This window comes from Lolium rigidum, chromosome 7 (assembly GCF_022539505.1).
Source record: "Lolium rigidum isolate FL_2022 chromosome 7, APGP_CSIRO_Lrig_0.1, whole genome shotgun sequence".
Classification (NCBI taxonomy): Eukaryota; Viridiplantae; Streptophyta; class Magnoliopsida; order Poales; family Poaceae; genus Lolium; species Lolium rigidum.
In genome coordinates, this window is record NC_061514.1 from 327,173,744 (window position 1) to 327,195,144 (window position 21,401).

The 21,401-nt window shown below is 46.7% G+C and overlaps 1 protein-coding gene across 1 annotated transcript; it reads right to left on the reverse strand.

Moving 5' to 3' along the window:
- Positions 1-1,786: 1,786 nt before the first annotated feature.
- LOC124673376 (pectinesterase inhibitor 7-like) lies at positions 1,787-2,413 on the reverse strand. Its single transcript, XM_047209463.1, has one exon. The coding sequence runs from the start codon at positions 2,411-2,413 to the stop codon at positions 1,787-1,789; it is 627 nt and encodes a 208-aa protein (XP_047065419.1).
- Positions 2,414-21,401: the final 18,988 nt, after the last annotated feature.

Below are 21,401 nucleotides of genomic sequence, written 5' to 3' on the forward strand. Positions count from 1 at the left end.
AATCAAATCCTGGATATAAGTGTGTCCAATGTAACTGAGGCTACCTCTTTTTTTCGAGCCCATATTATCATGCATGATCTTTGTTCACTCTCTGTTCCATCATCGTTGTAATTGACTCCGTGTTTTTTTGCATGATCTTTGGTGCTACGTGACAGGTGCAGAGCAGCGACGTCGACAGCGACGATGAGTCCTTCCACACCAAGACTCGTCACATCCTCAGCAGGCTGCAGTCCGGCCATTACGATGGCCCCTTTGCTCGAGGTATTTACAAGTGCCCCTTCTGCAATAGGAAGCTCCGCGCCACCGACTTCAACTGCCTGGTGAACCATGCTGAATCCATTGGCAGATGCGGCGCTAGAGTTGGAACGACCGTGAACGTGCATGCGTTCATGGCCAAACACAAAGCACTTGGGATTTACCTGCGCAACCTCCAAGCGAGTCACATGCGCTACCTGGAGGCATTGAACGTGCCTACTGCGCTCTCTGTATGTGACTGCTCTATCTATAGAGCAGCTTAAATTCATGTAAAATGTAGCTTATGTTGTATCTATCGGTAGTACTGTTGGATCTGTCGTGAATATATCTATGCTATGTTGGCTGCTGTATGCAGCTTATCCTATATTTTCTCTGGATTTGTGCCCTAGATTTTCTACCTGATTGGGTAAAAACGAAGACATAAAGAAATAAATGGCGTTAAAAAACATAAGGAGAAGCTGCTCTAGATTTGCTACCAATTTGGGCAATCAAATATGAATGAGATCAAGCGAGAGAGAGGAAAAAGGTACATTGAAAACTGCTAATCTGGGCGAAAGAGACAGAAACCACTCGTACCCACGTCCCGGACCCACACGGCTCCACACGCTATGGCCCTACACGCTACGGCCACACAAACACGGTCTCGTCCTGTCCCACGCGGTCCCTTCTTACCAGCCCCACACGACGCGGTCCCACAAACGACACGACCCCACTCGTCAGCACGGAACGGTCAACTTAACGGATTCCTTCAGTCCGAGCTCCTTCTGTGGGTTTCAGACAAGGACTTGGGGAAAATTGAGGAAAAACTAAGGAGCTGGGAAAAAACTGAGTACAACTAAGGACGCGAGGGCACGAAAATAGAAATCTCTTATTCTATAGATATGATGGACGACTTTCTCTCGCAAGAGGGCGCTTCTTATTATTAGTTGAATCCGGGAAAATATAGGGAGCATGAAAGTGAACCATAAGCATGAGGAATTCCTAAAAAAAATAAAAAAATAGGGTAATGCTTGTTTCAATCTCACTGTGATAATGATAATCTTTTAACGGGATAAAGACCGGCTGGGCATGTTTCAGAACTTGTTGGTACCCGCGAGTCATCTCTCTTCGCCGCCCAGCCGTTGAGCTCCACCTTGCATTGAAGTTGTATCAGTTTGTCTTTTCAGTTTGGTCATGTTTTCTTTCTGAATTGTTCCTAAACTAGGTGGCTATTAGTTTATTTATTATAGAGTGGAGGAAAAGTATGTTTCGACGAATATGGTTTGACAGGCAGCCCACATGAATTGACTTGAGTGGACGTGGTGAGTTTTGGCCGGTTGCATCACAGGCAGCTCACATGCAGGAAACCATAGATAGCTAGCAGCATGTACAAAACGACGCTGACACATGCGCACAGGCGCTTAACAGGAACACTTCGATCGAATCATCGAAATACTAACACGTACAGTAGTACTGTATATAATATCTGACGTGCACACAGGGCATGGCGTATATGCATAACACTCCCGTATATATGGAATATGTCACGGCGCTACGGCGGCGTCTGGGCGGCCATGGCGTTGACGATGCCGAGCGCGTTGGCGGTGAGGTGTGCGGGGCCGACGACGTGGCCACGCACGGCCTCCTTCACGCCGGCCGCCTCGCCCTTGAAACCTTCCATGCACATGGTGTCGTCGGTGAGCGCCGCGCTGGCCCATGTCCGGACGCTGTCGACGCGGAACTTCGCCTGCTGCGTCGCCTGGCCCTCCTCCTCCTCCGCCTGCTCCGCCATGGCCTCGACCGACTGCCGCAGCATGTCCACAGCGTCACCGAGCATGCTCACGCAGTCCCCCGCCGCCTCCGCCGCCACGGGCGCCAGGTGGCCTCCCGTGGCCATCGCCTTCATGGCCTTGGTTGCGCCCCGCGCGCCGGCGAGGGTCGCGTTCAGCGCGGCCCACGCCAGCCGCGCCGGGCTTGTCCCCACCGCGGCCGCGTACGGAAAGAGCGTCTCGTCGCACAGCGCTGGGTACTCCGTCCCCGCGCACCACGCCCTCACGAAGCTCGTGTTGCCGGCGGCGGCGCCCGACGGCGCCGGCCGCGCCGCGCCGGACAGGTCGCAGCAACACGAAAGGAGCACGACAGAGAGAAGCGGCAACGTGCAGTCGAGGCTACGTGCCATGGCTGCCAAACGTACGTGCCGACGTGCGTATGTAGCTAGAGCTAGATGGCCTACGTAGGCGTTGTTTTAGCGTTGTGTGGTGGACGAGTTTTTTCGTGGAACATCTGGGGTATATATAGCCGGCGCGCCATCCAGGGGCACGCATGGCCATGTGCGAACGCCAGCTGACGACGTTATCACTAGTATAAATCGGGTCTTTTAAAAGTTTTAGTAGCGTATGAAAGATCTTTTTCGTGTGTGATGCGGATAACCAGTGACGGACAAAAATAAAAATAAACATCTACAGTTCTTCCCCGCATGCGGAGTTGAGAACATCGCACATTGGTTCTCCACAACACAACCTTTTGCCTTACATCGTACACATTTTCTTTTTTGAGAAAAAGGTGTGTGACATAGTAAGCAATCACACATGATTTCAAACAAAACACTATGTGCGACAAAATAAAAAAGTGAACAAAATAAAAAATGGAAGGACCAAAATGCAAACAATCAAAGTTAAGGTTCTTGTTCCTCTCCCGATCGGGAGTTCCCAAGTCCACAGCCAGTGGGCCATTCCTCGCGTTGCTTCTCTCCTTGCTCTGGCGCCATCAGCCGTCCCCCTCTCTCCTCCCCTTCCCTTCGTCGGCCGACGCCCTCTCTCCCCCTCTCCGCTCTAGCTGTTCTGCTATGGCGCATCCCGTGCCCCCAATCGAGCCACCCCTAAACCTAGCTACTCGCCTGCCGACCGGTGTCGAGGATGAAGGGGCTCAACCTCGCGTCGTGCGTCGAGCGAGACTCCATTAAGAATCCCCTCACTCCTCTATCGATGGCATAGGCGGAGGGAGATCAGTACATGGGTGTACAAATGTACACCCGCTAGTTTTTGCAAAAGCTTGTATATTTGTGTCTAGTTCACATGTAGAGCAATAAACATTAAGTAAATGAGGAGCAATAAACATTAAGTAAATGTGTTGAACTGTAACTTTGTACACTCATTATTTATACGCTGACACCGCCCCTGATCGATGGGAGAAGGCAGCGGTGTTGGGGGCGTGAAGCGGTGGTGGCATCTTGAGAGAGTCTATGTGAGAGAAGGTCGGCGCCGTTTCCACCCCGCTTCTCCCTAGAACCTTTTCCTCTCCATCGGTCGCAAGAATCATCCATAGCCTCCAAATCAGTCAATACACATAGCCGTACTAATCGAGCTACCATTAACATGTACTTGTTTTTATTTTTGCAGAAAACCACTGATGATATTAAAGGAAAGAGATTACAGAAAGGCACATAACAAAGATTGAAATTACAGCGAAGTCCCTCTGAAACTCGATGTCGCCGGCGAGGAGTAGAACGTGTTGATGGCGCGCCGCCGCTGCATCTTCCCGTGAGCCTTGGATTGGAAGATGTCCCCTAGCGGATGGGAAGTCATCGGGCCTCGAACTCCGGAGAGCCTCCACCCTAGTCCGTCTACAACATCACCTTCCTCCACCATCAACAGCTTCATGTTCGATCCAGATCCGCCGCCGCACGGGATTTGGCTAGGGAGCAGTGCACAGCACGGATCCACCGATTCGTGAGTGCAAGATAAGCAGGCGCGCCACCACGAAGCTCCATCGAGTGCTGCTGTCGGAGAGAATGCACACTTGCAGCAAAAACAACACCGACGACCCCACCACCTCCACGGCGCCGCCGGCTGAAGCTCCTACATAACCTATGCTATCTATATCCGTGAGGCGGGACCCCCACCCTCCCGCCGCCGGAGCTGCCACCAGAGGGCGAGGGAGCCAACGGATGAACAATGAAGAGGTGGATCGGCCAAGAGATCTAAAAACCGCCCCTCTCAGCTATAGAGGCGGGAGAGGAGAGACGTCCAGGGTCGTTTAATGAATCTTTTTTCATTAACACGTACTACCTCCGTTTCAAGGAATAAGGCACCCTCGTTTTACGAGTTTTTTGTTTGACCCAAAATTATTTTAAATAGATAAAGATTATTTGTATAAAATTAATATTATTAAAGAATTCTTTTCAATACGAATCCAGCGATACTAATTACATATAATATAATCAAAATTTTGTTTCTCAATTTTTATGGTTAAAGTTTGTCTTGTAATACGCGTGCGCCTTATTCCTTGAAACGGAGGTAGTACTTGTTATTGTGAGCTAAATGTTTTCCTAATGTTGTTAGCCAAAGAACTCTCAATATGTTAGTTGGATGATATAAAACTTAACAGCTGGTGCTCTAAGCACATGCTCTCTTTTTTCTTTTCGCACATAACGGTCACCAAAGCCCAAACCAAACCAATTAAAAAGTGTGTGCGCTGATTTCTCACCATTGTACAAAAAATGTCACTTTCGTTGCTTGAATTGTCAGCTCGGCCATCAGCCGACAGAAAAGTTCTACATATCTACATACTTCCTCAGCTCCGTGCAAGTACTAAATACGACTTTATCTTTTGAGGTCAAATTTATTAGTCAGTTCAGTTTAATTACCTTTGCTATGGCTATGAATATGTTCATGAGTTACCTCTCTTTTTCAGTCCCTTTTACTGACAACAATACCACAACAATCCTGGTATTGTCTAGCTTCTGTTCAACTTGTGATTCAAAATGTCCTGTTTACCTTCTACCTCTCACTCATGCTAAATTTATTTGACAATTTGTAATATATGTATATATACTCCGCAGATGAGGCACGTCACGTATTTGATATCCTTTTTAGTGTTGGCACCTATCATGTGAGGTGAAAGAATAATTAAACTTTTGACGTGGTATCATTGACTCAAAGATATAATTAATTCATAATTTGTGTAAACAAACGATGGAAATTGGTGCATCAAGATGATGAAAATTTACTTTATTTGTTGCCTAAAAAAAACCTCGATCAATTAAAATTATCTAATTCAATCTCAATCTGTGTTCCAAATTAGTTTATGGAATCAATGGTTCCCGCTGCAACACATCACACATGGGTATCATCTTGTTGACACTATGTTCACGTACTTATTTTGCTTACATCATGGGATTTTATAACTAAACTACTGCTCTGTTAGATGTCTGTTGTGACATATCTAACTTTAGTTCAGAATGGTCGACTAATATTATTTTATTTCTTGCTGCCTTTGGAATTTTTTGTGTTATAGGACCACTGACAACTTGTACTCGCTGATGGTTATATCACAACAGATGTTACATAGGTCTGGCATTAAACGGATTGCTTGTTTTTCTGTGTATTCACTTGAAATTGTGGTTCCAAATTCAGCGCAATATCTATATGGCATTATACAGTTCCAAGACTATGGTTATGCATTCACAATAGTAACTTCACTATTTTCTCATTTTCCTTCTTTGTTCACAATAGGCACTATGGCTAGCTTCGGACGTTGTCTGCAAATTTCGGAGTTGCAGCATATGCTTGTTCTGGAAAGCTATTTTTTTTATTAAGATGCTGCTCGGCGTGCTTATTTTCATGATACAATCATGAACTATCCTGATAAATATGACACAGTTTCTGGAGAGCAAGGATTGAGGGTGGGAAGCAACGTGGATCAATTGCTCATGTTTCAATTGATCTTATTGTTCTAAATATATTAATCACTTTTTTCGTGCATCTTGTTAATATTATTATGTTATGCTATGTCCTGCCATAGTAATATATTTTGTAGAAGGATGAAAAGAGATAAAGGAAGGAAGCTTCATCATTACTTTCTCTTACCTATTCTTCCCAGTAAGTAATATCATGTGAGTACTAGCTAGTGACTTAGTCAAGGGGAAAAAGTACAACAGCCTAACTCTTGGATAATTTATAATCGGGTTGAATACATGTATTGCAGGCATGGTGGCGAACATCATCAACAACATCAACAAATGCAGAGGGGAGGCGCTCTGGTGGTTGTGGTCTTGTGGATCGACTATCAAGTCTCTGGCAAGAGCAACACCACTCCGGTAATGGACACCGTGCCATCGCTGCTCCAATGCATTGTTTTTTTTTAAACGAGGCAAAAGATTTGCCATTTTCATTGATAGAGAAGAAGTTTTAGAGTGTTACAAACCCAACATGGTCAAGGCCGAAGCCAAGCCCCAAAACAAGGGGGATTACTCTCGCGACATTACATTACCCAATGCTTTTGCCCCGACGGAGACCCATAGAGCCATTTCGCTTTTTACCCTTGTGGTGACCATGTCGACGGTGGAGTGGTGGTTCCGGAAGACATGCACATTTCTCTCTTTCCATACCTCCCAAGACACAAGCATGGCAAGTGATGGCATCGCCTTCTTGGATTGACCATTCTTTTGCACAAAGCACCTCCACCACTCACACTACAAGAAAAGTTCTGATAGACAACGTCTCAAAATCGTCCGCTAAGGGGTATTTTTCGTCGCCCATGGGCCTAACCCGACGATATGGGTTCTGTTGTGGAAACTGCGTCAGGCAAAGTCCAACGACGTTTTTTTCGGTCCGTCGCGCTTGGGCGCCCTTCCGCGCGAATTTTTTTTAAATAATACGAATTTTTTATTTAAGTGCAGGAATAGCGCGCGTTTTGGAAAAATTTGGAAGCTGTGACCCGGTCGGTCAGCAGCTGGCCGATCGGCCCATAGGAGACCGACTGAAAGTCGGCTGCCAGGACCTTGTCAGGTGAGAGAACTAATTGGTCAGCTATCGACCAATTGGCCAGCTGTAGACCGATTGGCCCCCTACATACCGATCGGCCAACTACGGACCAATTGGCCTCCTGGTTTAGGTTTATTACCCATAACTCGTGTTACTTCTCCCCATTATTTTCCCGCCATATTTTCGCCCTCTCTTATTCACACCGCCGTTTTTTTCTCCCGCCCCTTCCCGCCAGTCCTTCCCGCCACAATCTCCCGCCAATTTTATCCCGCCACTATCTCTCGCTATATTTTCCCGCCACGTTCTCGGTTTTTTGCCTATAAAAGCAGGCATCGACAGTCTTCGCTGCACAAGTGTTTCTATCTCTCTCTCTTTTTTCTGTGTGCTCGCTCTTAGCCATCATGAGTGTGCCGTGCTCTGACCAGGAGTTTAGGCCGGTGAAGGCGAAGGCTGCAAGTTTGCCCCCGGATGTGACTGCGGAGCGGTGTTGGTGCGGCCGTCTTGCTAAGGTTAAGCAGGTGGAGGATTTCTCCGACCAGTTCGGCATGAAATTTTTCATGTGTGCGAGCTATGAGCATGATCCACCCCGTAGTTCAGCTTCGTCGTCCACCAGGCCGCCGGTATGTTTGGACAAAATGTTATGTTGACATTAATTTATTTATGAATATGATTTAATGTTATTGTTTGTGTTGCAGTCTCCCCCGCCCCTATGCAAATGGTTTCACTGGATAGACACGGAGCAGCCGGATTGGGCGCGTCAGGAGGTTGAGGAGAAACAGCGGCGTGCGTGGGCAACGTTCTTTGAGGAGGAGCGTTGGGAAAAGGTTCGTGCTAATGAAAAAGCAGAGCGGGAGAGGCAGATACAGAAACTTAGGGCGGAACAAGCTCGTAACCGCGAGGTGAATCAGAAGAGGATGGATGATGAGGCCGCACGTAGGTTTGCAGAGGAAGAGGTGCGCAGGGAGGCTCGTGAAGCAGAAAGGAAGAGACTAAGGGAAAGAGCTGCTGAGGCGCAAGCGGCGGAAGAACGCGGCGACAAGTCCGGAAAATGGCCACGGTGGACGCGGGGAAAGTAGTGTGATGTGTCGTACTAGCTATGTATCTTAATTTCAGTTTTAGTTTGTCATTGTATCTTAAATTCCGTTGTAGTGATAAGGCGTATTTTAATTACAACTTCAATGTATCTTTATTTCAGTTTTAGTATTAATGTGAAATGAATTTGCCGCAAAATTGTTGTGTCCGAAATTTTGGCTCAAGTGTTACCCGCCGAAATTTGCCGCCCAATTTTTCGCGCCCAATTTTCCAGCCATTTATTGCCGCCCAATTTTTCGCGCCCAATTTTCCCGCCATTTATTCCCGCCGAAATCTCCCGCCACTTTTTCCCGCCCAATTTTCCCGCTCAATCTTCCCGCCGAAAGTCATCCCTTGTAGCCTATAAAAACCCCCCACCGTTTCCTTGTGTTTCAGTGTATTCTGTGAAGAAGATGGATCCCCCATATAAGAATCCCCCCCATCTTTTCAACGAATTCATGGCCGAACCTCTTCTAGACGAGGCCCGCAAAGTGATGAGGGAGAGTAAGGTAGACACATTCGAGGAGTTCATCAGTAGCGATGCCTTGCTGCGTAAGGTGGGTAGGGAGTTTGAGAAATATTCTTATGGGTGGCCAGTGAAGAAGATGCCTTCTCGCAGCCCACGGGAGATAAGGTGTGAACTTATCAGGTTGAATGAGAAGTGGAAGTCACTAACATGGAAGAATGAAGAAGATAGGGAAAGGGATTTGAAATATCCAGCACGGTGGGCGGTTGAGAGTGAGGACGACGATGATATCTTTGAGCCTAGCAGCAAGGCGAAGAGAGCTGCATCGTCGAAGGGCAAGAGTGCCAAGTCCTCGAAGGGCAAGAGTGCTGCACCACCGGTCGTCGACTCGGACGACGACTTCGAGCCTAGCACGAAGGCGAAGAAAGCTGCATCGTCGAAGGGCAAGAGTGCCAATTCCTCGAAGGGCAAGAGTGCTGCACCGCCGGTCGTCGACTCGGACGACGACTTCGAGCCTAGCACCAAAGCCATGAAAGCTGCATCGTTGAAGGGCAAGGGAAAGGGTGTGCTGCGTTTTTAGTTTAAGTTTTAGTTTTTTGATGTATCTTAAATTCTGTTGTAGTGATAAGCAGTATTTAAATTTCAGCTCTATTGTATCTTAATTTTGTACGCTGTTTTAATAAAGTACTATTGCTTTAGCATGAAATGAAATATGTGAGCGGGAGATAAGTCATGCATACATAAATGTCTCATACGTAAGTCATGCATACATAAATGTCTCATACGTAAGTCATGCATACATAAATGTCTCATACAAGAGTAATGCATACATAAATGTCTCATACATAGGTGATACATCAGCCGGGGGGACGGCGTAGTACGGGCTGTCGTGGGGGTGGCGTAACACGGGGTGTCCAACCGAACCTGTCCGGGGCCACCGACGTTGCGAGCAGGGATCCGGGACCCGGACTCGGGGTCGTCTTGCGTCTCTGTGTGGGCTGCGGTGGAGGAGTACGCATACCGAGCATAGTTCTGCTGCGTGCTGTAATACTCCATGTGCTCGGCGTCACGATCACTAGCTCCCCATGAAGGATTAGATGCGGTGTCGCTGTGTGTACCCTGTGGCACGAAACATAAGTGATGTCAAACTAAGTGGAGTATAATTTATACGGAACGAGAATAGCTAGAATAGTACATACCCTGCGAGTATCCTGCTCCTCCCATGAAAGGAGCCTGCTGCTGCTGCCAATCGTCGAAAGCAGCTTGCTGCTGATAGTACTGAAAGTCGTCGAAGGAAGGAGTGTGCTGCTGCTGCTGCCACGACGAACCTCCGGCCTGGTCGGGAGGTGGTGGTCCGGGTGTCGCCGTCGACGTGAGGCGAGGTCGTGATCCATGATGCTGGCCGTGAAAGTCGTCGAACGAAGGAGTGTCGTTGCTGTTGCCACGACGAACCTCCTGCCCGGTCGGGAGGTGGTGGTGCAGGTGTCGCCGTCGGCGTGACACGAGGCCGTGGATCGTGTCGTGTGGAGGGCCTCGGTGGAAGGAGGTGGCGCTGAACGACGTCGGAACTACGGCTGCACGTGATAGCCGTGTAGATCCCGCGTAGCTTCTCCTCGAGACGCCTCAACCAGGACACCTGCTGGTCGCGCGGCTGCAGAAGAGGCCCACTGGACACTTGACGTGTGTACTTAGCGACTTCATCCTGTAAGTCTGAAGTCATTTGGCCCTGCAAAAACATGGTAGATCATGGTAGCATATAAACCGTAGAACCCAATATATATATATAAACGACAAGTATGTTGGTGGAATAGAAAAGTAGTACGTACCGCGTGCTGTCGACTACCGGCTGTGGACTGAGTCGGGTACATATCGTACATAGACGCTGGAGGCGCCTCAGCTGGATCTATCGGTGGGATGAGGCGCACTCGCGCTGCTGCAGTGTACCTCTGCAAATATGCCTCAAACTCCTGTGGACTGAACTGCTCATCGTGTCGCCAGAGGTGTGTTGTCGCGGTCAGCCACTCATCAACATACGAGCCAACGCGCTGAAGCCACCATGTCGAGGAGTGGCTCGTACCCTTCCTGTTGTACCTGCAGAAAATTATAGTGCTGTAAGCCGAACCCTTCATGATGAACAGTCTTAACCTTAGCGACGCTCACGAACTTACTTGTGGACGTAGGCGGGGAGAGGTGCTATCGGTGGAGGAGGATCGACCATGCGGCGAGAACCGAGCTGTCTCATGATCCTCTGCTGGGCCATTACCTCCACGGACACATCGAAGATGATCTTCGATTGTGTCATCCGAGTACGCACAATCTCTATAGCGGAGGACTGAGATCCCGCCGGGGTATCTTGCATGCTGCTGCTGCCGCCGTATAGGGCTCCCAAATCACCGCCCTATCATCGAGCACGTCAAACTGCTCCGTGAACGCAGGGTAGCAGTTCCTGACCTGGTCGCGGGCAAATCGTCTTTGCGGACAGAAAAAGAACTATAGTCAGGTACACACATAGTAGTATAAATTACAAAAGAAATATAGTCATTACATGTACCTCGCGACGTGTCCAAAGTATACCAAACGTAGGCATGTCGATGTGGTCCGCATCATCGAACCCGTTTGCCTCGAAAGGGCGTTCAGCATCTATGTCTGGTCGACCAATTGGGAACCTCTCCCACGACCATAGCTGCAACAATAGTGGGCAGCCAAGAAGGCCAGACTTGGGGGAGACAAGTGTACAAGCATTGCACAAACCTCGGTACGTGGCTGCTAGAACCGCGGAACCCCAACTCCGCGGTATGATGTCGTCGGCGGTTGTAGCCTCTGCTATCTCCTGCGCAATGGGGATGTAGCGCCTGCTGATGGTGGTCTGATGGTTCTCTGTGAACATCACCTTCCCAAGCAGCCACAAAAGGTATGCCTCGAGACTCCTAGTGATTTGTGCCTCACTCATCGGTCGTCGTGAACTCGTGAAACCTACAACGAACAAAAAAGAATATGTTAGCTATAACAACACATTAACAATAAATAATTTTCAATAACAATGCTTACCTCGAAGTTGAGTAACCGGTCACACTTTGGACCATGGTCCTCACGAGAGAAAATCAGAGCTGACCCACACGAATTCCCTGAAAACGTGCAGGCATTTGTTCATCCCAGTCCACTGGTTCTGCCAGCGGGCCTATGGCCCGACCAGCCAACGGTAGGCCCAGTAAGTAAGACACGTCCTGCAGAGTAGGGGCCATCTCTCCCCAACGAAAGTGGAACGTGTGAGTCTCGGGCCTCCACCGATCCACTAGGCTGGTCGGCGGTGAGTGGTCGTACTGAAGGCGCTTGATTGGCGTGCCCCCTCGCTCACCGATGACCTCTGACATAGTGGCCTCAACCAACCGAGCGAAGGGTAGAAGTCCAGCCCACTTCAACCTACAAATTCATATAAGAATCCAATGAGTATGTGTGAGTACTTCAAATTAAATATATCAAATATAATCCCACATACCTCCGAACCCAACCGGGGTGTATACGCCAATTCCGATTAGCTCCGCGTGTCACCGGTGTGGGAAGGCTATTAGGACTTGCCTCTAGCTTCGCCGCACGGTGCGCCTTCTCAAGGTCCCTACGAGCAACGATCTTCCTGCCATTTACGTAAACAACAAAACATATTTGCAAATTTCACATGACATAATACGAATATATATTTAAGTAACATACAGGACCACAATAAAATTGCAAAGTAGTTCCATACTTATTACAAATTCATTGTTCACTACATAAATTACAGTAACATAGTTTCACATTTGAGATTGCAAAGTAGTTCCATACTTATTACAAATTCGTTGTTCGGTACATAAAATTGCAAATAAGTTTCGAAGTAGCGCCTCGCCGCCTAGTTTCTTCCCCTCCCGCGACGTCCCCTTGTGCCTCGCTGCCCCCTTCCCTGCTGGGCCGGTGCCGAAGGTTGTACAATTACTTGTCCCAATGGCCAAATTGATTGCATAGGAAACATTGTCTCGTTGGCCCTCCGGCTTCAGATTCATCCATATCATTCCGGATGCGGCTGCGATGGCCGTCTACCGATGGCTGTCCTCGGTAGCGTTGGGTTTGGGATATATCGTCTTTCACCGGGGTTTACGGTGTTGAAATTTCCCATTGACCGAAATCCTTCCAGCTCACCGGTCCGGGTGTTGAGCACGGCCTCCTTAAGATAATACGGAGAGACGAACGAGATTTCCGACATCCCCGAGGACACCACAAACAGCTAACACATGTGAGCAAGGAAGATGAAGCAACTTTGGTTTGTTGCATGTGCACTCGCAAGTTGGCCTTTCTTCATTGCCAATTTTCACATCATGCGTTCGCTGCGGATTCCCACACCCGAACCTATCTGTAGGTAAGCGTACTTCGAACCTTCTTTCCACATTACCAATTTGAACAACAGGGAGATGCTTAGCTTTCTCCTTCTTCTTATGCATGTACTCCATAATCTTCGAACAATATGGAGGATACTTACAAGCTCACAACTGTGCGGCACAAAGTCGCTCACACGCCATATTGTGTCATACTTAGGAACATACCCATGCACCCTTCCGGGACAATTGATGTCCACACATTCCATCGTCAGGTATTTTCCAGATGACACGGTTGTTCTCAGCTCCCTACGGCTCGCCATTGCCCACTTAATTATTGCATCCCGCATATGTCGCTTCGACGGAAACATGGCCCCTACGGCGAGATTGTTCTGGTGATACTCCCGGTTAGAATCAAGGCCATCATTGATTGTCATTGCAGACGAAAAGTTGTGATTCCATCTACCAGGAATAGGCACCTCCTCCCCATCGTCAGACTCATCGGAATCATCATCATCAGTTTCACCTCCTGTATCTTCCTCTTCCATCTCATTCTGCCTGTATCCATTTTCTTCGTCACCATCAACCTCACCGTCTTCTCCTGTGTAACCATCACCCTGGCCACTATAAACATCTTCCGCATGGCTGCTACGTTCGGGCTCGTAACCACCGCCACCGCCGGGTGCTTGACCGCTTCTGGCCCGATTCGTAACCACCTCCTCCACCGTAACCGCCTTCAGGAGGCGCTACCTCCTTCGCCACCGGAAGAACTAATGCCACATGGCTAGTTCCTTTCCTTTCGGATCCTTTTAACCAGCTCACCCACTTAGAGGTATCATCTACGAGGCCTCAAATACCACACAATGTTTGATACCGACTTAGTCCACAATGCATGCACACCCACTGTGTGCACTTCGAGATTAAGCCCGAAACATTCTGTCAACCGAGTCCTTCACCTGCTCAATTGTCCATGTTCTAGGAGGCTGTCATATTCATCTCTACAGATTTGAACTCACTCGGATTAACTCCCATTTCATCTGATCGGACACTACCCATACCATAATAAAATACTATCTTCACTACATCTGTCATCTTTGCTCACCTAAAAAAATTCCGTCCGCGTCAACTACTAATACCAGCCCACATAAATACACTAACACTAAAACCCAGCCTACATTAACCTACACGAGTTAACACTAATATGCAAAGATTAGGGTTTACCCTTGTAGCGTGAGCAGCCTCTCCAACGGCAGCGGCACGAACCGCACGCAGCGGCTCAGCACCACCACCAATTCACGAAGCAGCTCAGCCCCTTACACCACCATCAACCTCCACCACTTCATCATCATTCTTGCTAAACAGGCACCACCAAACTCCTCCAAACTCTAACCCATCCGTAGATCGGGCTTCCCTCAACTAATACAAGCAAAATGGTGGAGTTTTATTGGCTAAATCGGTGAGGATGCGAGAAAAACGGAGTTTTTGGAGCTCTTCTCCACGAACGAGCAAGAGGAAGAAGATAAGAGAAAGGAAGAAGAAAGGGAGCGTACGCGCGTCGCGCCGAAGAAAGGAAGATGCTCGCGCGGCCGTGGAAAAGTCGAGCCATGCACGGTCGGCCGGCTATCGGCCGATCGGCCTCCTAGTGGCCGACAACCGCCGGTCGGCCTGTCCCCGTCTGCGCGGCTCTGCGGTCGGTCAGCTGCCGGCCGATCGGCCCGTCTGTCGTCCGATCGGTCGGCTGGCGACCGACCGAGTCACGGTTTCCAAATTTTTCCAAAACGCGCGCTATTCACTGCACTTAAATAAAAATTCGTACTCCTTTTAATAGAGTATCGACGAAACGGTAACACTGCGTCGACACATGTGATCCTCATATCACGGCCCATCCTCCTCACGGTTGTCCCAATTTCTCGTCACTTTGGGGCCTCGGGTTCCGGGACAACAATATGTGTATACAACTTGCAGCGGTAAGATCATAAAACAATGAATATCTTCATGAATCAATAACATGTTCAGATCTGAAATCATGGCACTCGGGCCCTAGTGACAAGCATTAAGCATAACAAGTTGCAACAATATCATAAAAGTACCAACAACGGATACTAGGCACTATGCCCTAACAATCTTATGACTATTACATGATCAATCTCATCCAATCCCTACCATCCCCTTCAACCTACAGCGGGGGAATTACTCACACATGGATGGGGGAAGCATGGATGGTCGATGGAGAGGCGCTCTGGTGGTGATGATGGCGATGATCTCCTCCAATTCCCCGTCCCGTCGGGTGCCGTAACGAAGCTTCGGTCCCGGAACGGAGTTTCGCGATGGCGGTGGAGTTCTGGATGTCTTCCGGCAAATTGGTCGAACCCCGTGCGTTTAGGTCGAAAGCCTTAAGTAGTCCAGAGGGAGCGTTGGGGGCTGGCCGAGGCGACGACACCATAGGGCGGCGCGCCCGGGGGCCCACCGCGCCGCTCGGTGGTGTGGGCGCCTCGTGGCCCCCTCCGTCTCGTCTTCTCGGCTCCATAGGTCTTCTATGAAAATAGGCCCATTGCAATTATTTCCGGGGATTTTCCCTGAAAGTTGAGTTTCGCACAAAAACAAGACACCAAGGCAATTCGCTGAAAACAGCGTTAGTCCGTGTTAGTTGCATCCAAAATACACAAATTAGAGGCAAAACAATAGCAAAAGTGTTCGGGAAAGTAGATACGTTTTGGACGTATCACCCTTACATGCTCCTTACACCACCACCAACCTCCACCACTTCATCACCATTGTTGCTAATAGCACCACCAATCATCTTCGAACCCTAACCTATCTGTAGATCAGGCTTCTCTCAACTAATAGCAGCAAAATGGTGAATTTTTGGTGGCTAAATCAGTGGGAATATGAGAAAAACGGAGTGTTTTTCCGAGGTCTTCTTCGTGCTCCCGTTGAACGAGGAAGCGAGCGAGGAAGAAGAAAGAAGGAAGAAGAAAGGAGTAGCCGGGGAGCGTCTCGTGGGCCGGTAGGTGATGTCATGCAAGCTCGGGCAGCGAGCTTGCCGATCGGCCCGCTAGTGGGTGACATGGGAGTGTCGGCTGGTCGGACTCCGCCCCCGCCACATGCACTCGGTCGGTGATAACCCACAAGTATAGGGGATCGCAACAGCTCTTCGAGGGAAGTAAAATCCAATTTATTGATTCGACACAAGGGGAGCCAAAGAATATTTGTAAGCCTTAACAACGGAGTTGTCAATTCAGCCGCACCTGGAAACAGACTTGCTCGCAAGAGTTTATCGGTAGTGACGCTTTATAGCAAGTAGGCAGTAGTGAAATATCGCAGCAGAGTAACAAAGACAACAGATAGTGATTATAGTAAACAGCAGAGGATTAAAATACCGTAGGCACATGAATGGATGAAGGGGCGTTGCATGGATGAGAGAAACTCATGTAACAATCAAGGTAGGGCATTGATACGTCTCCAACGTATCGATAATTTCTTGTGTTCCATGCCACATTATTGATGTTATCTACATGTTTTATGCACACTTTATGTCATATTCGTGCATTTTCTCGGAACTAACCTATTAACAAGATGCCGAAGTGCCGCTTGCTCGTTTTCTCGCTGTTTTTGGTTTCAGAAATCCTAGTAAAGAAATATTCTCGGAATTGGACGAAATAAAAGCCCGTGAGGCCTATTTTCTCACGAAGCTTCCGTAAGTCCGAAGGAGAGACGAAGAGGGGCCACGGGGCGGCCAAACCCTAGGGCGGCGCGGCCCCCCTTGGCCGCGCGGCCTGTGGTGTGGGCCCCCGTGCCGCCTCTTGACCTGCCCTTCCGCCTACAAATAGCCTCCGTGACGAAACCCCGAGCACGAGAGCCACGATACGGAAAACATTACCGAGACGCCGTCGCCGCCGATCCCATCTCGGGGATCCTCGAGATCGCCTCCGCACCCTCGCCGGAGAGGGGATTCATCTCCCGGAGGACTCTACACCGCCATGGTCGCCTCCGGAGTGATGAGTGAGTAGTCTACCCCCGGACTATGGGTCCATAGCAAGTAGCTAGATGGTTGTCTTCTCCCCATTGTGCTATCATTGTCGGATCTTGTGAGCTGCCTATCATGATCAAGATCATCTATATGTAATTCTATATGTTGCGTTTGTTGGGATCCGATGAATAGAGAATACTTGTTATGTTGATTATCAAAGTTATGCTTATGTGTTGTTTATGATCTTGCATGCTCTCCGTTATTAGTAGATGCTCCGGCCAAGTAGATGCTTTTAACTCCAAGAGGGAGTACTTATGCTCGATAGTGGGTTCATGCCCGCATTGACACCTGGGACAGATGACGTAAAGTTCTAAGGTTGTGTTGTGTCGTTGCCACTAGGGATAAAACATTGATGCTATGTCTAAGGATGTAGTTGTTGATTACATTACGCACCATACTTAATGCAATTGTCTCGTTGCTTTGCAACTTAATACCGGAGGGGGTTCGGATGATAACTCGAAGGTGGACTTTTAGGCATAGATGCGCTTGGATGGCGGTCTATGTACTTTGTCGTAATGCCCAATTAAATCTCACTATACTCATCATGATATGTATGTGCATTGTCATGCTCTCTTTATTTGTCAATTGCCCAACTGTAATTTGTTCACCCAACATGCTGTTCGTCTTATGGGAGAGACACCTCTAGTGAACCTGTGGACCCCGGTCCAATTCTCTTTACCGAAATACAATCTACCGCAATACTTGTTCTTACCGTTTTCTCTGCAAACAATCATCTTCCACACAATACGGTTAATCCTTTGTTACAGCAAGCTCGGTGAGATTGACAACCTCACTGCTTCGTTGGGGCAAAGTAGCTTGGTTGTGTTGTGCAGGTTCCACGTTGGCGCCGAATCTCCGGTGTTGCGCCGCACTACATCCCGCCGCCATCAACCTTCAACGTGCTTCTTGGCTCCTCCTGGTTCGATAAACCTTGGTTTCTTTCCGAGGGAAAACTTGCTGCTGTGCTCATCATACCTTCCTCTTGGGGTTGCCCAACGAACGTGTGAAATACACGCCATCAAGCATATTTTCCGGCGCCGTTGTCTGGGAGATCAAGACACGCCGCAAGGGGAGTCTCCACTTCTCAATCTCTTTACTTTGTTTTTGTCTTGCTTTATTTTATTTACTACTTTGTTTGCTGCACTATATCAAAATACAAAAAAATTAGTTGCTAGTTTTACTTTATTTGCTATCTTGTTTGCTATATCGAAAACACAAAAAAATTAGTTTACTTGCATTTACTTTATCTAGTTTGCTTTATTTACTATTGCTAAAATGGCCAACGCTGAAAATACTAAGTTGTGTGACTTCACAACCACAAATAATAATGATTTCTTATGCACACCTATTGCTCCACCTGCTACTACAAGCAGAATTCTTTGAAATTAAACCTCGCTTTACTGAATCTTGTTATGAACCATCAATTTTCTCGGTGTTAGTTCCGATGATGCCACTGCCCATCTCAATAATTTTGTTGAACTATGTGAAATGCAAAAATATAAAGATGTAGATGGTGATATTATTAAACTAAAATTGTTCCCTTTCTCATTAAGAGGAAGAGCTAAAGATTGGTTGCTATCTCTGCCTAAGAATAGTATTGATTCATGGACTAAATGCAAGGATGCTTTTATTGGTAGATATTATCCCCCGCTAAAATTATATCTTTGAGGAGTAGCATAATGAATTTTAAACAATTAGATACTGAACATGTTGCTCAAGCTTGGGAAAGAATGAAATCTCTCGGTTAAAAATTGCCCAACCCATGGACCGACTACTTGGATGATCATCCAAACCTTCTATGCAGGACTAAATTTTTCTTCGCGGAATTTATTGGATTCAGCTGCTGGAGGTACCTTTATGTCCATCACATTGGGGGCGGCTACAAAACTTCTTGATGATATGATGATAAATTACTCTGAATGGCACACGGAAAGAGCTCCACAAGGTAAGAAGGTAAATTCTGTTGAAGAATCCTCCTCCTTGAGTGATAAGGTTGATGCTATTATGTCTATGCTTGCGAATGATAGGACTAATGTTGATCCTAATAATGTTCCGTTAGCTTCATTGGTTGCACAAGAAGAACATGTTGATGTAAACTTCATTAAAAATAATAATTTCAACAACAATGCTTACCGAACAATTCTAGTAATAACTATAGGCCATATCCTTATAATAATGGTAACGGTTATGCTAATTCTTATGGGAATTCTTACAACAATAATAGGAATTCACCCCTGGACTTGAAGCCATGCTTAAAGAATTTATTAGTACACAAACCGCCTTTAACAAATCTGTTGAGGAAAAGCTCAATAAAATTGATATTCTTGTTTCTAGAGTTGATAGTCTTGCCTCCGATGTTGATCTTTTGAAATCGAAAGTTATGCCTAATAGGGACATTGAAAATAAAATTGTTACTACAGCAAATGCCATTCAAGTTAGAATTAATGAGAATATAAGACTAATGGCTGAACTGCGTGCTAGGTGGGATAGAGAAGAAAATGAAAAACTAGCTAAAGAGAAGAATATAGCTAAAGTTTGGACTATTACCACCACTAGTAATGCTAATGCTACACATGTTGCTGCACCTCCTACTCATACTAATAAAAGAATTGGTGTTAGCAATGTTTCCACTTCTAATGCAAAGCGCGAAAACTGCCCGAAACCGCTAAAACTGCTGAAACCGCCTCGCGATAAAGCCGCTGAAATTTTTTCCAACATTGGGGATGATGATCCCATTGCTTTAGATTATAATGGTTTGAATTTTGATGATTGCCACATCTCTGAAGTTATAAAGTTCTTGCAAAAACTTGCTAAAAGTCCCAATGCTAGTGCTATAAATTTGGCTTTCACGCATCATATTACAAATGCTCTCATAAAAGCTAGAGAAGAGAAACTAGAGCGCGAAGCCTCTATTCCTAAAAAGCTAGAAGATGGTTGGGAGCCCATCATTAAGATGAAGGTTAAAGATTTTGATTGTAATGCTTTATGTGATCTTGGTGCAAGTATTTCTGTTATGCCGAAGAAAATTTATAATATGCTTGACTTGCCACCGCCGAAAAATTGTTATTTGGATGTTAATCTTGCTGATCATTCTACAAAGAAACCTTTGGGTAAAGTTGATAATGTTCGCATTACCGTTAACAATAATCTTGTTCCCGTTGATTTTGTTGTCTTGGATATTGAATGCAATGCATCTTGTCCAATTATATTGGGAAGACCTTTTCTTCGAACTCGTTGGTGCTATTATTGATATGAGGGAAGGAAATATAAAGTATCAATTTCCTCTCAAGAAAGGTATGGAACACTTCCCTAGAAAGAGAATGAAGGTACCTTATGATTCTATCATTAGAACAAATTATGATGTTGATGCTTCATCTCTCGATGTTACTTGATACACACTTTCTGCGCCTAGCTGAAAGGCGTTAAAGAAAAGCGCTTATGGGAGACAACCCATGTTTTTACCTACAGTACTTTGTTTTTATTTTGTGTCTTGGAAGTTGTTTACTACTGTAGCAACCTCTCCTTATCTTAGTTTTGAGTTTTGTTGTGCCAAGTTAAGCCGTTGATAGAAAAGTAAGTACTAGATTTGGATTACTGCGCAGTTCCAGATTTCTTTGCTGTCACGAATCTGAGCCCACTGCCCTGCAGGAAGCTCAGAAAATTATGCCAATTTACGTGCATGATCCTCAGATATGTACGCAACTTTCATTCAATTTGAGCATTTTCATTTGAGCAAGTCTGGTGCCATTTTAAAATTCGTCAATACGAACTGTTCTGTTTTGACAGATTCTGCCTTTTATTTCGCATTGCCTCTTTCGCTATGTTGGATGAATTTCTTTGATCCACTAATGTCCAGTAGCATTATGCAATGTCCAGAAGTGTTAAGAATGATTGTGTCACCTCTGAATATGTCAATTTATATTGTGCACTAACCCTCTAATGAGTTGTTTCGAGTTTGGTGTGGAGGAAGTTTTCAAGGATCAAGAGAGGAGTATGATGCAACATGATCAAGGAGAGTGAAAAGCTCTAAGCTTGGGGATGCACCCGGTGGTTCACCCCTGCATATATCAAGAAGACTCAAGCGTCTAAGCTTGGGGATGCCCAAGGCATCCCCTTCTTCATCAACAAATTATCAGGTTCCTCCCCTGAAACTACATTTTTATTCGGCCACATCTTATGTGCTTTTTCTTGGAGCGTCGTTTTGTTTTTGTTTTTGTTTTGTTTGAATAAAATGGATCCTAGCATTCACTTCATGGGAGAGATACACACTCCGCTGTAGCATATGGACAAATATGTCCTTGGTTTCTACTCATAGTATTCATGGCGAAGTTTCTCCTTCGTTAAATTGTTATATGGTTGGAATTGGAAAATGATACATGTAGTAATTGCTATAAATGTTTTGGGTAATGTGATACTTGGCAATTGTTGTGCTCATGTTTAAGCTCTTGCATCATATGCTTTGCACCCATTAATGAAGAAATACATAGAGCATG

Excerpts from the sequence above, each read along its gene's own strand:
- LOC124673376 (XM_047209463.1), bottom strand. The coding sequence starts at position 2,413 with ATGGCACGTAGCCTCGACTGCACGTTGCCGCTTCTCTCTGTCGTGCTC.